The sequence below is a fragment of the Phocoena sinus genome, chromosome 4, assembly GCF_008692025.1.
Source record: "Phocoena sinus isolate mPhoSin1 chromosome 4, mPhoSin1.pri, whole genome shotgun sequence".
Classification (NCBI taxonomy): Eukaryota; Metazoa; Chordata; class Mammalia; order Artiodactyla; family Phocoenidae; genus Phocoena; species Phocoena sinus.
In genome coordinates, this window is record NC_045766.1 from 50073921 (window position 1) to 50086807 (window position 12887).

Consider the following 12887-nt stretch of genomic DNA (forward strand, 5'->3'; position numbering starts at 1 on the left):
AACCATTAGGCAGCCTGGCCCAGGCTCAGCAGCTCCACTGTAGAAACCTAGAGTAGGCGGCAGGCCCCAGACTGTCGCTTTGTGGGCATCTAGTTCCGGAGCAGCCAACCTAGCTCATAGAGAAAGAGCTGGCCCAGTAGGAGGTGCTTGGTTCCTGCTTTATTAATCAGATTCCTGTTTAACTTAGGCGTTAGCTATATTGATAATCTTTCAAAAGGCTTCTTGGCACGAGTGAATTTGCATGTGGCTTTTCTGGTTAGACAGCCCTTCTTGGAAGAACCGTAGCATTGGCAAGCGGAGTGACTTACTGGCCTCACAGAGCGGATAAGGAGAGCCTCGCCGAGAGTGCAGCTGACGCTGTCTCTGAGGAGCCCTGCTGCCCGAGGCTGCATAGCCTGTTGTTCAGTGGAGAAAACTCGGAAGGCCAGTGCCTACTCCCCAGCCCGTCGCCGATGCCTGGCTGAAAGTCAGGGGAAGGTGCCGCTTGCCCAGGCCCACGAGCTCTTTGCCCATTCTCGGGGAGTGCCCTCTTGGAGATTGGAGAGTGGGGCCCCAGGTTCGTTTGTCATTTGTCCATCAAAACCCATATTTTACGTAAGGGCCAGATCAGTGACCTGGCAGAATGACAGTGTTTTGCCACATCACAGATCTTTATCACCTCCCTGTCAAAGGGTGGTTTCTGAGGTCCCAGGGAACAGCTTCCTCCACTACAGCCCCTATGGAAGGAATCTAGGCGAGGAAGGATTTACTAACTCAGGGAAGTCCATAGGTATCAAAGACAGAGCTGAGTTAAAAGGAGCCCTCTCTTTTAGGGACCCCAGACGTCTGCACACCGGAAGCAGATTCTCCGTGCTTTTTACCATTTGTCATGTGTACGGGAGGGGGTCATTATGTGTTAGGGCAGCAGACTTTGTGGGGAGCTTCCAGCTGAGGCTATATTACATATGCGCATCTTGGTCCTTGGCGCCTAATTTATCAACTCACTTGTCCTGCTTGTTGGTTGCCAGCTAGAGGATGGCCGCCTTGGGCCTTGGCTAGGTGGGTGAACTGAGCCCATCCGTCCCTTGGTTCATCCCTCGTATAGGCAGCCTGCTCTAAGATCACCCCCTTCCCTTCACGGGGATAGTCTCAACGCATTGATCCTATCAGAGCACTCGACATCAGGTGAACCTCCGCATTTGGAGAGAGATATAAGAACATTATGTTTGTTTGTTTTAAACCAGGGGAACATCCTTGGCTATTTCAGATAGCCAAGCCTCTCCCACTAATATAAAAAACTAGTGTGCCAGGGGATAAAATGCATGCAGTATTTATTTAGTGACATGCAGCCACAAACTACGCTACCCCCTTTTCTTACCTTTGAAAATTCCCCTGTGCCAGAGTGGTCAGTTAAATGAAAGAGGCATCACTGAGGGGAGAGTGAGGTTTGGTGCAAAGAACTTTGGAATCCACCCAGATGTGGAGTGTCCCCACCTCCCTGTTACGAACCCCTTCTTATATATGGCTATGCTGAACCCATACATGCTTTTATATCTCAAGCCAACATTTATATTTGATGTTGCCTAGGGTCGTCCAACGCTGGTACAACTTCTAAATATAGATGTACTAGCAGACTAAATCTTCGAGCCTGGTAGTAGTTCAGTTGGCCAGTGCAGCTTTATTTTTTTATTTGATTTATCGTTGATGTTTCTGACAGGTTGAGCTATGCTGTTACAGAGAGTGCCCAGCCCAGAATCACTCAGCCCATGTCTGGATCCAGCAGCCATGGGCCACGAGCACGTGACACCTGACAACCAAATGCATGTTATTTATTTAGCAGGCAGTTATCAAACATGGTAAGAGCAGCTTGGGAAGGCAACAGGCATGGCTGTGAAAGAACCTGTAAGAGAAGGAGGTCAATAAATCAAGAAAACATCAGGAAGAGTGCAAGCCACATGACCACAGGGCACCCTGGTGTTGGCCATTCTCATTTTCTTGTGCCAGGGAGCAGGAAGGATCACTTCCAGTGTGTTAATCTGAAGGCAATTGAAAACATCAGCCAACTTCATCTCGTAGTACCAGTGTTGGAAATACCAGCTTCCAAGATTGTTAGTGCAGTCCAGGGGAATTGGAAATGTCAGCCAGAGAAACCACAGCAACCTCAGTCTACAGAATTACTCCTGGCAAGAAAATACTGTGGCCTGAATTAGTTGGAGTATGCGTGAGTTGTATGTATAGAATTGGCCATAGATGTGTTAAGTTCCTTAGCAGGAAACAAACCCATTTTAAGGATTCATCTTCCCAAGTGGTGAGGACAACGTTACGAAGATACTAAGTTTATAAAGAAGGAAAACAGATTTGAAAAAAATATTTTTGTTTGCTTTCAGTTACGTAGTTTTACAAATTAACAACTACTTTTAAACATTTTAACTTTAAAAATTAGTTGGCATGTTATGAAATAAATACTTTTTATATACTTAGATTCCATTTTTCAAATAGGCAGACCTATCTGTAAATTGATTTATCCACTGGCACTTTATTCCATTATGTGTCATAAACAGATACCAAACAGAGGTAGAAACACGATTATATGCGAAGGTCCTTTGAAAGGTTATTTAATTTGCTCACTCCTGAGGCTTTAGGCTATGCAGTACCTAAACTGCCCAAAGACCTTTGCATGTCTGTGTTTTAAAAATATTCCCAGGGTTCTCTACAACTTTGGGGATAGCATTATTACAAATTTTAATTCTCTAAAATGTCACTCTGTAAAATGAAGTAACTGCATTGCCATTGATTAACAATTCTGGTTGATCTTTATCTTATAGGAATCTTGTTACATTTTTAGCTTCTACAGAAATAATTTTTAAGATCTATTCAGAGAGGCCTTACTTTGTTGGACGCTTTGAGGGGAAAAGCATGTGTTAAGTGCATGTAGAAAATAGAAGCCTTTATCCAGGCATACTTTAAACATTGGTTTTGAGTACGACCACGCACACTTCTGCTCCCTTACCTCCTGGCTATTTATAGTACAGGAGGAATTTATAAAAGTTTGCTGAAAATCTTCATATTATAGACATCTGTGGACATCAAAATAAATGACTGTAATATTGCATAACAAATTACCTCAAAACTTAATGCCTTAAAACAGTCACTTTCTTACCTCATGGATTCTGGGTTGGGAATTTGGACAGGGCACTGGAGGAGTAGCTAGCCTGTGTTCCACAATTTCTGGCGGTTCACCTGGGAGGGCTCATTGGCTGGGAGCTGGAACCTTCTGGTGGGGTCCTCGCTCAAATCTAGTGGTCACTGCTGGCTGCGGTGGGACCTCGTCTCAGGCTCCCTCAGAGCATGGCAGCCTCAGGGGAGTCAGAATTGCGGAAGTGAGCATTCCGGGGAAAAGACAGAAACTTCATCATCTTTTCAGACCTCACCTTGGTAGTCACACAACTTCATTTCCACTCCATCTGTCAGTTACAGTCACGAGCCCACGCACATTCAAGGGAAAGCGTCATAGGCTTTGCTCCTCACTGGATGGAGAACCAAAGAACGTTTGGACATGTTTAAAATCGTCACCGTGTGACATAAAAGGTTCTCTTGACTCTCGTAGTCCATTCATCTTTTTCCCTTTATCTTTGTGTAGCACATACAGTGTTTTAGGTACTATGCCCTAAGACTTATATGCAAGGGCATGGACTTTGAAAGTACAGCATAACTCTTTTCCTACCCCTGCTCTCCTCTGAGTGTTCTGGGAAGAGGGGAAGGAAGACAGATGTGCCCCAGAGATGCAGTGGTAGGATGGGACTCAGACCCTGTGGCCAGCGCGGTTCGCTAGCCGACGGGGTGTGACTCAGCGGTGCACAAACCCGGCCCTTCTCACTAAACAGATGGGAGAGATTACTGCTGTTCCCTCAGTGATAAGGAAAGGGAACCCATGAGAAAAACCGCTTTCCTGCCAATTAATGTCTCTGCCTCATTGTTGTACTACATGTGTCCTCTTCCTTTGGGCGACTCACAGGAGGTCAGCAAAGTGCTCCCTCCCCCCTTTTTTGAGGGGATAATATATTTATAATCTTATTTAAGAGCTAATTTAAAATTTTAAACTAGATTAGAAAGAAAAATACTCAAGTAGGTAGTAAAAGGGCAGAAGATAAAATGAGAAAATAGAGAATATATTCCTTAAAGTATTTTAAGCCTTTTATTTATCATTTATCCCCAAATTTCATTTTAAAGAGTGAAATAATGTTTGAGAATATCTTTGTCCCTGAAGTTTATATTAACTCATCTTGAAAAATGTTTCCAAGGGTGAGTCACTGTCTGCTGTGTAGCCACGTGGGTTACATTTTACACACTCCCCCATGCTTTCTTCTCTCACCCCTGCCTTTCTAAGGTTGGGTCCTTTCACAGTCTGGCGAAAAGTTGACATTCTTCAGAGTAAAGCAGGAACTTTGTAGGACCTAAAAGAACATCCGGACTCTGATTATTATTAGGAGTGGTAACCATATGTATGACCCTTCTGCAGAGGGAGTGAGGATGAGGATGGAGCAGGGACACATGTGGGTGGAGTATGTAGCTTTCTGACTGTGGTAAGGCTGCGACTCGCCCCCGAAGGTGGTGCCCCTGCTTCACTGTGCGAATCTAGGACTGAAAAGAAGCATTTGTTCACCAAGGACCAGATAAATGAGACATCCAGACTAGGCCCAGTGAACTCTGTGGTAAATAGAGTTGCAGTGGCATCAGGGAGTGGGCTGCCTGGTGGCATGGAGATTAAGCTGACCCAGTGGGGTCTAGGATGTAGATAATACGCAGTGTATTTTTGTTCAATGGTAAGAGAGGTGATAGAGGCAAAGCAGGGGACCTCAGGACTGGGGCAGGGCTAATCTGATATACGCTGTGTTCATGATTCAGCTGCTGGCAAATCGAGCACTTTTCAAGCAGTTTTAACCAGAATCGGAGGACAAGCACCCTGGACCCTGGGCAGAAAACAATTCCATTTGTCTCAATGCCCAGGCTGGCGAATGTGTGCTCTCAGGCTAGGTCTAGGTGCAGGATGATGGCAGATTAGCGAGAACTGTGAATTCATTTGAGCGAGAAGAGGAGCACAGATGAAAAAGGAGGCAGCTGGTTTTGTAATGCCTCACTCCCTGCCAAAGTGAGCACCTTGAGCTCTGTTAACACACAGTTGGTTTGTATTCCAAGATTTCTTCACATTCTAGTAAAGATTAACCTTGTCCTTGAATGAACCCAGTGTGTGCAGTAGAAAAAATTATTTGGGCATGCCCAGGATTCTGAAATGGACACAAGTCGGGGAACCCTGGAAAGCTGCCCTTTTGGGCTTGTGGTCACTGGCAGTAGCAAGTTAGTCCGGAACACGCTGGGGCTTCATGTCCAATGAGGTCAGTAGTCCAGTGGCTAGGTCTGCTCCAGGATGATCAAGGGTGTGGGCTTCCAGCCTCCTCTCACCTCTTTCTCTAGTTGGGGTGAAGTTTTTGTTGCCTTCTCTAGTTGGGGTGAAGTTTTTGTTGCTTCCCCGGGAGAACAGGAACTCAAGTGCTCATCTTAGGGAGGTTCTGATCCTGACTGCTCCCAGGCTGCACGTCCATCATCCCCCAAGATGCAGAATCAAGGTGCTACTGGGCATCCATACCTCAGATCTTGGAGACCAGCCAACTCCTAGACCTTTGGAACCCCCCTCTATGTAACACCCCACAAGTAGCCTAGCAGCAGTAGCTGACCAGGACAAGGCCTTGGCCACAGGTGTCCCTGCTGCCTGTGTTTGACCAGATTATTGATGGCAGTGGCCCTACAAAGTGTCGAGAGAGATTATGCATTTCCATTAGGACCATGTTTTAGTAGGAGATTTTGCATGAAGCTAACTTTAAATTATTAAAAAGTAAGTTGTCTTTCCAAGTAAAGCGGTTATGTCTCAGTAATCCTGTGTACTTTAAATTAGATTTTATTAAAAGAGGGAACATGCCATAAATTATAATATCTCAAAATCATTTGGAGCCACGCTACCTATCAGACATGGAAGTTGTGATTTACCATTTGTAAAACTTCAGACAGTAGTGGCTTGGACATATTTAATTTCTGATAAATAACGATAAATATTCACATTATCACTCCTGTCGTTTCTATCAATCTTTTAGCCTTCTAAAGCATTGTCTTTTTTTTTAAACCCTATCCATTTCTGTCAACAAGAAGAGCTGCATAATATTTTATTTATAAATGCTATCTGCAACCTGAGATCACACTTGGTTTACAAACAGATTCTTTACATCGCCTGTACCTTTGAACGTGTACTTACTCTAATGCCCAAGACTAAAGCCATGTGAGAGCCTGGCCTGGGCTTTCACGGATGAGCAGGGGGACGCGGGAGCCATCCCACACTGGCGTTCTCCATCTTCACCTGCTAACCTCTCAGCCGTAGATTACCTCTGCACTGCAGCGACTCTTCTGAATATTAATTTCTTTCTTCTCAGATATCCCTTTTATATTAAACTCCATGTCATCCACGAGTATTTTCAAGCTTCTCGTGTCCGAAATACTTCGTTAACCTACTCCCACCCCCCTTTTTTTGTTTTATACTCAGTGACTTCTAAAAATTCACCAATAAGCTTTACTTTTCTAACTCTGTGACATAGTTGTACTCTTACCCCCTTCAGCTTCTACAAATACTGTTCCTAAAACTTGATTCTGAAGTTCCAACAACTCTGGGTCATTCTCTGTCTTCCTGAGGTCCATGCACATAGTTGTATATCTTGGAAGGTATTAAGATGGAAAATTTGGCGTGATTTATCTAAGCAAGTTGGAGTTCATTTAGTAATTGTTCTTGATACTGAAGTAGAAAAAAAAATTTTTTAATGTTAGCAATGTAGGAAAACATCTTGAAGGTCACAGAATGCCTCTGTCCCCATTCTTTAGTGAGCCCCAGTGCTCTGGCCCCTTAAAATAAAAGTCTAGTTTCCATCATTGATGCCTCCCCACTCTTTTTTTCTCATTTAAACCACAGCCCGGTTTTCACCAAAGTAAAGCAAATCAACCTAGTAAGGAACAGGCTGCTTTTATTTACTGGCTGTAGTTCTAAGCACGAGAAATGGGCAAAGGAGACCAAACAAAGAAATAGGAAAAATGAGGCATTGAAGGGGAGCCAACATTGGGTTTGGAAGGGATGAGGCTTCCGTGGCAGCAGGATGTGCCTTTCTTGCACTGTTTACTCTGAGCTCAGAAATAGTGGAGGAAAGAAGGTAGATCACGCTACTGCCTGAAATGGATACAGAACATACCAGGGCATGCAGCGCATAGAGTGTAATCAGACACTGGATGTAAGTATGCAAATGTATGCGTAAACGGGTTTTCTGTGCATAAATTGTCTGCAGCAACCTTAACACTCAAGGTTAAAGTAAGCATAAGGGCGTGATTTGCAAGTCACAGGGTGACTTTGCTAAAGTAGCCTCTGAAAGACGTTATGTTTGACTGCCTGCCCACCCCACTCCCCATTTTCCATAGTTGCACCTGAATGTACTTTGAACCCTTGATAAAATGAACTTTGGATCTTAAGGACTGTTGGGGCTTCTACTCCCTTCCTTGGAAAAGGGGTACCACCTTGCTTGTGAGGGGAGAGTTGGGAAGAGTTTGAGGATGAATGTGGCACAGTGGTTTTTAATCTGTTCAACCTAGTGATACTTCAAGCTAGTTGTATATTTATTTTTAACTAGACTTCACCTGGAATGTTTCTTTCAGTAGTAAGCATTTGGAGGCCTGCTTTAAGGAAGGAAATGCTTAAATTTGCTTAGGAGAAAAATGTGCTTTCTTTGTTTTTTTATGTAATAAATTGAGAATTTCAAGCATTCCTGGAAGTCCTGGGCCCGCTGTCTGATTAAAATGCTAATTCATCCAGTGTTAGCATGTGGTTTTCTTTTGCATAAACATAGATAAAATACTGTGGATTATGGGTATGAAATACTCTAGAAAACTGCCGATGTGAGTATTCCATGGTACAGCATAGATATGTTTTTGTTTTTGTTTTCTTACTTCTATTAAGAGAACCCACTGGAGTGTTTTCTTTTTCCTTCGAGGAGTTTGAAGCATCATGTAAGGCTAGGAATGCATTAAAATATGTTTCCAGCCTCATAAGAAACTTAAGAATGACTGTAATACGTATAGATGGAGTGTTTGTCAGACATTCAGTTCAACTCTGCAAGCCTTGATAGAACTCCCAGATTGTCCAGAGCACTGCCTTGAGGAGACCAGATGTGGACAAGATGAGTCAAAGGCATGCGCCCAGTATTTAGGGATGAGTAGACAAACAGCTCACTAGCCAGAATGTACACGTGTGGGCTTGGGGGCTGCCACAAGGCGGGAGAGGAGAGAGAAGACCAGGGAGGACTTTCTGTGGCTTGCAGAGCTGCGTAGCCTGGTCCTCAGGTGCTGGGCCATCTGGGGGTGGCTGTGCAGCTCCAGAGTTAGCAATCCTGTGAGGCTGCAGACTCACTCCTATGAGTCAGATCAGGCAGTTTGACCAAGTAAGGAAGAAGATCTGAGAAATTGTGATCCTTAACTTGAGCACTGCCTTGTGCCTGAAAGGGCCTCTTTTATTTTGTTGACGAAATACCACAAGGACCGTGCATTATCCCTCTCAGTAACACAACTTTCTGTAGTGCCTTTGTGTTAGGGATGGCATTTCACTGTAGAGCACTTTCCTTCTCTTGGTTTTGTCCATCCAAACTAGGAAATTAAACAGTTGTTCAAAATACTCCTTCATTCTCTTATTATGTTTTTTTAAACTTCTTTGCATTGTTTCGCTGTTTCAGGGAAAAAGAAACAGTGGTTTCAGACAGTGCTTCTTTGGGAGCCAAAAACACTGCAAATTGACAAAGCTGTGTCCGGCAATGGGGTACACATTCAGGCTGGCTGCTCGGAATGACATTGGCACCAGGTATGGCGTTTCCTGGTCCTCATGCCTTTAAGCGTCTGTGTGGTGTTTCTGAGTCTTCTGTCACGTTGCCAAAAGGCGCAAGGTCGCCTGCTGCCTCCACACCGAACCAGTTAGAAATTTTCTGAAAGGGAATCCTAATCAGAGGCTAGAAAGCCCCTTCTGAGGTGATAAATGCCACTGTGTGGCCTCTTTGCAGCCTTGCAGGCTGTAATGCAAAGGCCCACTAGGGGTCTCTGAGAATCAGGAGGAAGGTAACTACAGATTTTGAAAGGAATCCTCTGGGGGCTTTATTTTTTTCAGATTGTGTGCCTTTTCCTTCCATCACTTTAGCAAGCTGCTCATTCAGTTGCCTTTTTTCAACTATGTCTGAGTGTTTGCTGATACAAAGAAAGAGTTGCTGGGCCGTCCATTGTTGTCAAGCCCGGGCAGATATTCACAGGAGTGGAGAAAATCTGGACTGGGTAGGACACACGGCTTGCCTCCAAGCTGCTAGAGAAAGGCAAGAACAGGTTTATGGTGAAGCATCAATGGATTAAAGGTGCTCTGAAAAGACCGTATTTCAGTTGTACTTCTTGGGTAACTGTTGATTAAGGGAAAAATCTTTTTCTTTATCACTGATTGTTGAAAATCTTCTTAAAGGTTCAGCACACCATTGGTCCCAACTGTTTTTCCAGCCTAAAGAACTTCTTAAGACCACAAGGTTTACAGCCCTCCTTCCCTACCCATGATAGCCATTGTATCTTTAGAGTGCACTGGTTGAACGGTCATAATGATAAAGGCTTCTACAGTTCAAGAATTTGTAAGTGAACTAGAGGCATCTACAAACATTTGGAAAAGAGCACCATATATATTTGTAAAACATTTATTTTATCAGTAGACAGTTATTTGCTCTCACATGGATTTGAAGGCTCCTTGGTAGCTGTGGCTCATAGCTTGTCACCATCACCACTGTGCTGTGCTTTCTCCTGGGTGCTTTCGGGGGGAAGTAAATTTTTAAATCTATTGCCCTGTAACATGGCATGCTTTTCTAGTAGCAGACCTAAGCAGAGCAGTGCAGGGGGCGGTGGGGTGGATTGGGGCAAATTGAAGTTGTGGTAGGGAGTATCACATAAAGGATCCATGCCTTCCTTTGCTCAATGAACCTGTCAGGCCCCAGACTTTCCCACCCAAGCAAGTTGCGCAGCAGGTAGGCTTAATCCCTGCTCTTTTGAAATGCCGAGACCCCTCCCGTGCTCCTAAACGTGTCTCACCGGGTCTGTTTCTCTCCAGTGGGTATAGCCAAGAGGTGGTGTGCTACACATTAGGAAACATTCCTCAGATGCCCTCTGCACCAAGACTTGTTCGAGCTGGGGTCACATGGGTCACATTGCAGTGGAATAAACCAGAAGGCTGTTCACCTGAGGAAGTAGTCACCTACACCTTGGAAATCCAGGAGGACGAAAATGTAAGTCTGGCACATTTTATACCCTTGTGTGTGTTCGGTAAAGTCAGTTTTATCATAACTACAGGATGCACTGGTGAAATTAGATTCGCTGCCTAAATTTGAAACCAAGCTCTTAATTTCTACCACTGTAACCACTAGCAGAAACCTGGCCTTCCCACAGTCTTCCCCATCCAAGTAGATGGCATCCCCGTGCTTTCATTTGGGGAAGCCAGAAACCCGTGGGCTCTTCCCTGACTTCATATATAGTCAGTCAGCAAATCCTTTCAAAGCTCCCTTCAAAAGTTACCCAGAAGGGCTTCCCTGGTGGCGCAGTGGTTGAGAGTCCGCCTGCCGATGCAGGGGACGCGGGTTCGTGCCCCGGTCCGGGAAGATCCCACATGCCACGGAGCGGCTAGGCCCGTGAGCCGTGGCCGCTGAGCCTGCGCATCCGGAGCCTGTGCTCCGCAACGGGAGAGGCCACAGCAGTGAGAGGCCCGCGTACCTCAAAAAAAAGAGGCCCGCGTACCGCAAAAAAAAAAGTTACCCAGAAATCTGACCGTTTCTCAGCATCTGCACAGCTACTACACTTTTTGAACCACCATCATCTCGCCCCTGGGTTATTGGAATGGCCTCTTAAGAATTTTCCCTACTTTCATCCTCACTACACTACAGTCTGTTCTCCGCACGAAGCCAGAGTGATCCTGTTAAATACAAATACGGTCATGTCAGTGCTCTGCTCAGAAGCCCTCCCATCTCAGTGCCTTCCCTTCTCTTCCAGAGGAAAAGCCAGTGCTCTTACAGTGCTTTCCAGGTCCTCCACATTCAGGGTCTTCGTTCCTGCCCTTGTTCCTGCCACTGTAGTCTCACTGAGCGTACCAGCTGTGCCGTCCCGCCCCACCTTTGCAGTTCTGGTGCCCTCTGGCTCTCATGCCCCTTCCGATATCTTTGAGTTACTTCCCTCATTTCCTTCAGGTCTCTTCGCACATGTCACTTCTTTGGACGACCCTTTCCTGACCACCCTGTAAAACAACACTGTCCGGGAGAAGTTTCTGTGATGATGGAAATGTTCTGTATCGTGTGCTGTCCAATAAGATGGTGCCTAGCCACACGTGGCTGCTGAGCCCTTGAAATGTGGCTGTAAGCCCAAGGAACGGAATTTTTAATCGTATTTCATTTAACTTGGAGGAGCCATATGTGGCTGCCTTAAGGAGCCTGCAGAGCTGGCCTTGCCACAGCCTTCCCCATCCAAGTAGATGGCATCCCCATGCTTTCATTTGGAAGCAGTGCTTCCTAGCTCCACCACTCCGTCCTCTTACCCAGCTTTACTTTCGTCTCATAGCACTTAACACCACACAGCATGCTTCATGTTTGTCTGTAGGTTTTTTTGTTAACTGCTTTCTCTGGCTATTATGTCAGTTTCTGATGGGCAAGACTTACTCTGTTCTTGGGCAGTGCTAAACCCCTAGAGCGCGGAAGAGAGCCTGATGCATAGAAGGTGCTCCGAGATGAATGCGTGGGTGGATGGATGGATGTGTGCGTGACTGAGAATATTATTGAATGAATTCTGTACAGTCAGCTTTCAGTAGGATACTTATCCCGTTGAAGGGTTATGTCTTCCCCATCCAAGCTCTGCTTTCCCCCTTGTCCAGAAGAGGACACTGTGTTAGAAACCCCAGCCAGTGGATTGCATAGCACGTTGCAGCTTGACAGCGAGGATCTCCGTACAAGAGCCTTTTTTCATGACAACATTGTTAGATAATTTTTTTAACTACATAAGCTTCGTTAATTTGGTGGTTAAATTCATTGTTTAAAATGCTTATTGAGTAACCAGAAAAATTTGCTCCGTGAGAAAAGTATATGGTGACATCTATTCCAAAGCAAATTTACACTCTCTCAAAGAGAGAACGTTGTTCTCATTCAAATTAGTGTTAGTCTCCCAATAAGAGTACCCAGATCCAGGACAAATTATGATGTGATAGAGTTAAATTTTTCCTAAAGCACCGTGGGATTCTGGCCCTCTTTCTGGTGTAGCTGCCACACTTCTGGCCCGCTGGTGATGCTGGAAGGAGGCAATATAAAAATCCTACAGACAAGGTATTTAATGCCCAGATTTTACGATACTGATGTTTCTTTCTGGCTTTGCCTTTTCAGGATAACCTTTTCCACCCAAAATACACTGGAGAGGATTTAACCTGTACTGTGAAAAATCTCAAAAGAAGCACACAGTATAAGTTCAGGGTAAGTCAGTCATTTTGGTACCTGAACTGCTTAAAAATGAAGCTGTTTTATGTTTCATCCCTTGACCATTTTAAATCTCCTGTACAGGTTAAAAGATTTTTAAGTTCGCTGCACTTTACACTTTTAAGGTAACATCTGTAAAATACACACCCAACTTTAATTTTAAAACCCACTTTTGAGAAAGAAACCTGTTGCCGTAATGTGCTGTAATAAATTGCATCACAGCGTGGCCAGATGCCCTTGCCTGGGAAGACCCAAACCAGGTGCCCAGCGCACCTGTCTCTCACCTGCACGTCACACCTTTCCATTCAC

At 44.9% G+C, this 12887-nt stretch overlaps 1 protein-coding gene across 1 annotated transcript in view; it reads left to right on the forward strand.

Annotated features, from left to right (window-relative positions):
- The window catches only part of FNDC3B (fibronectin type III domain containing 3B), a 358693-nt gene that overhangs the window by 282203 nt on the left and 63603 nt on the right, over positions 1 to 12887 (forward strand). Inside the window, 3 exon segments of the mRNA XM_032630063.1 lie at positions 8790 to 8914; positions 10184 to 10358; positions 12489 to 12575. Of these exon segments, the coding sequence (XP_032485954.1) occupies positions 8790 to 8914; positions 10184 to 10358; positions 12489 to 12575 (387 nt within the window).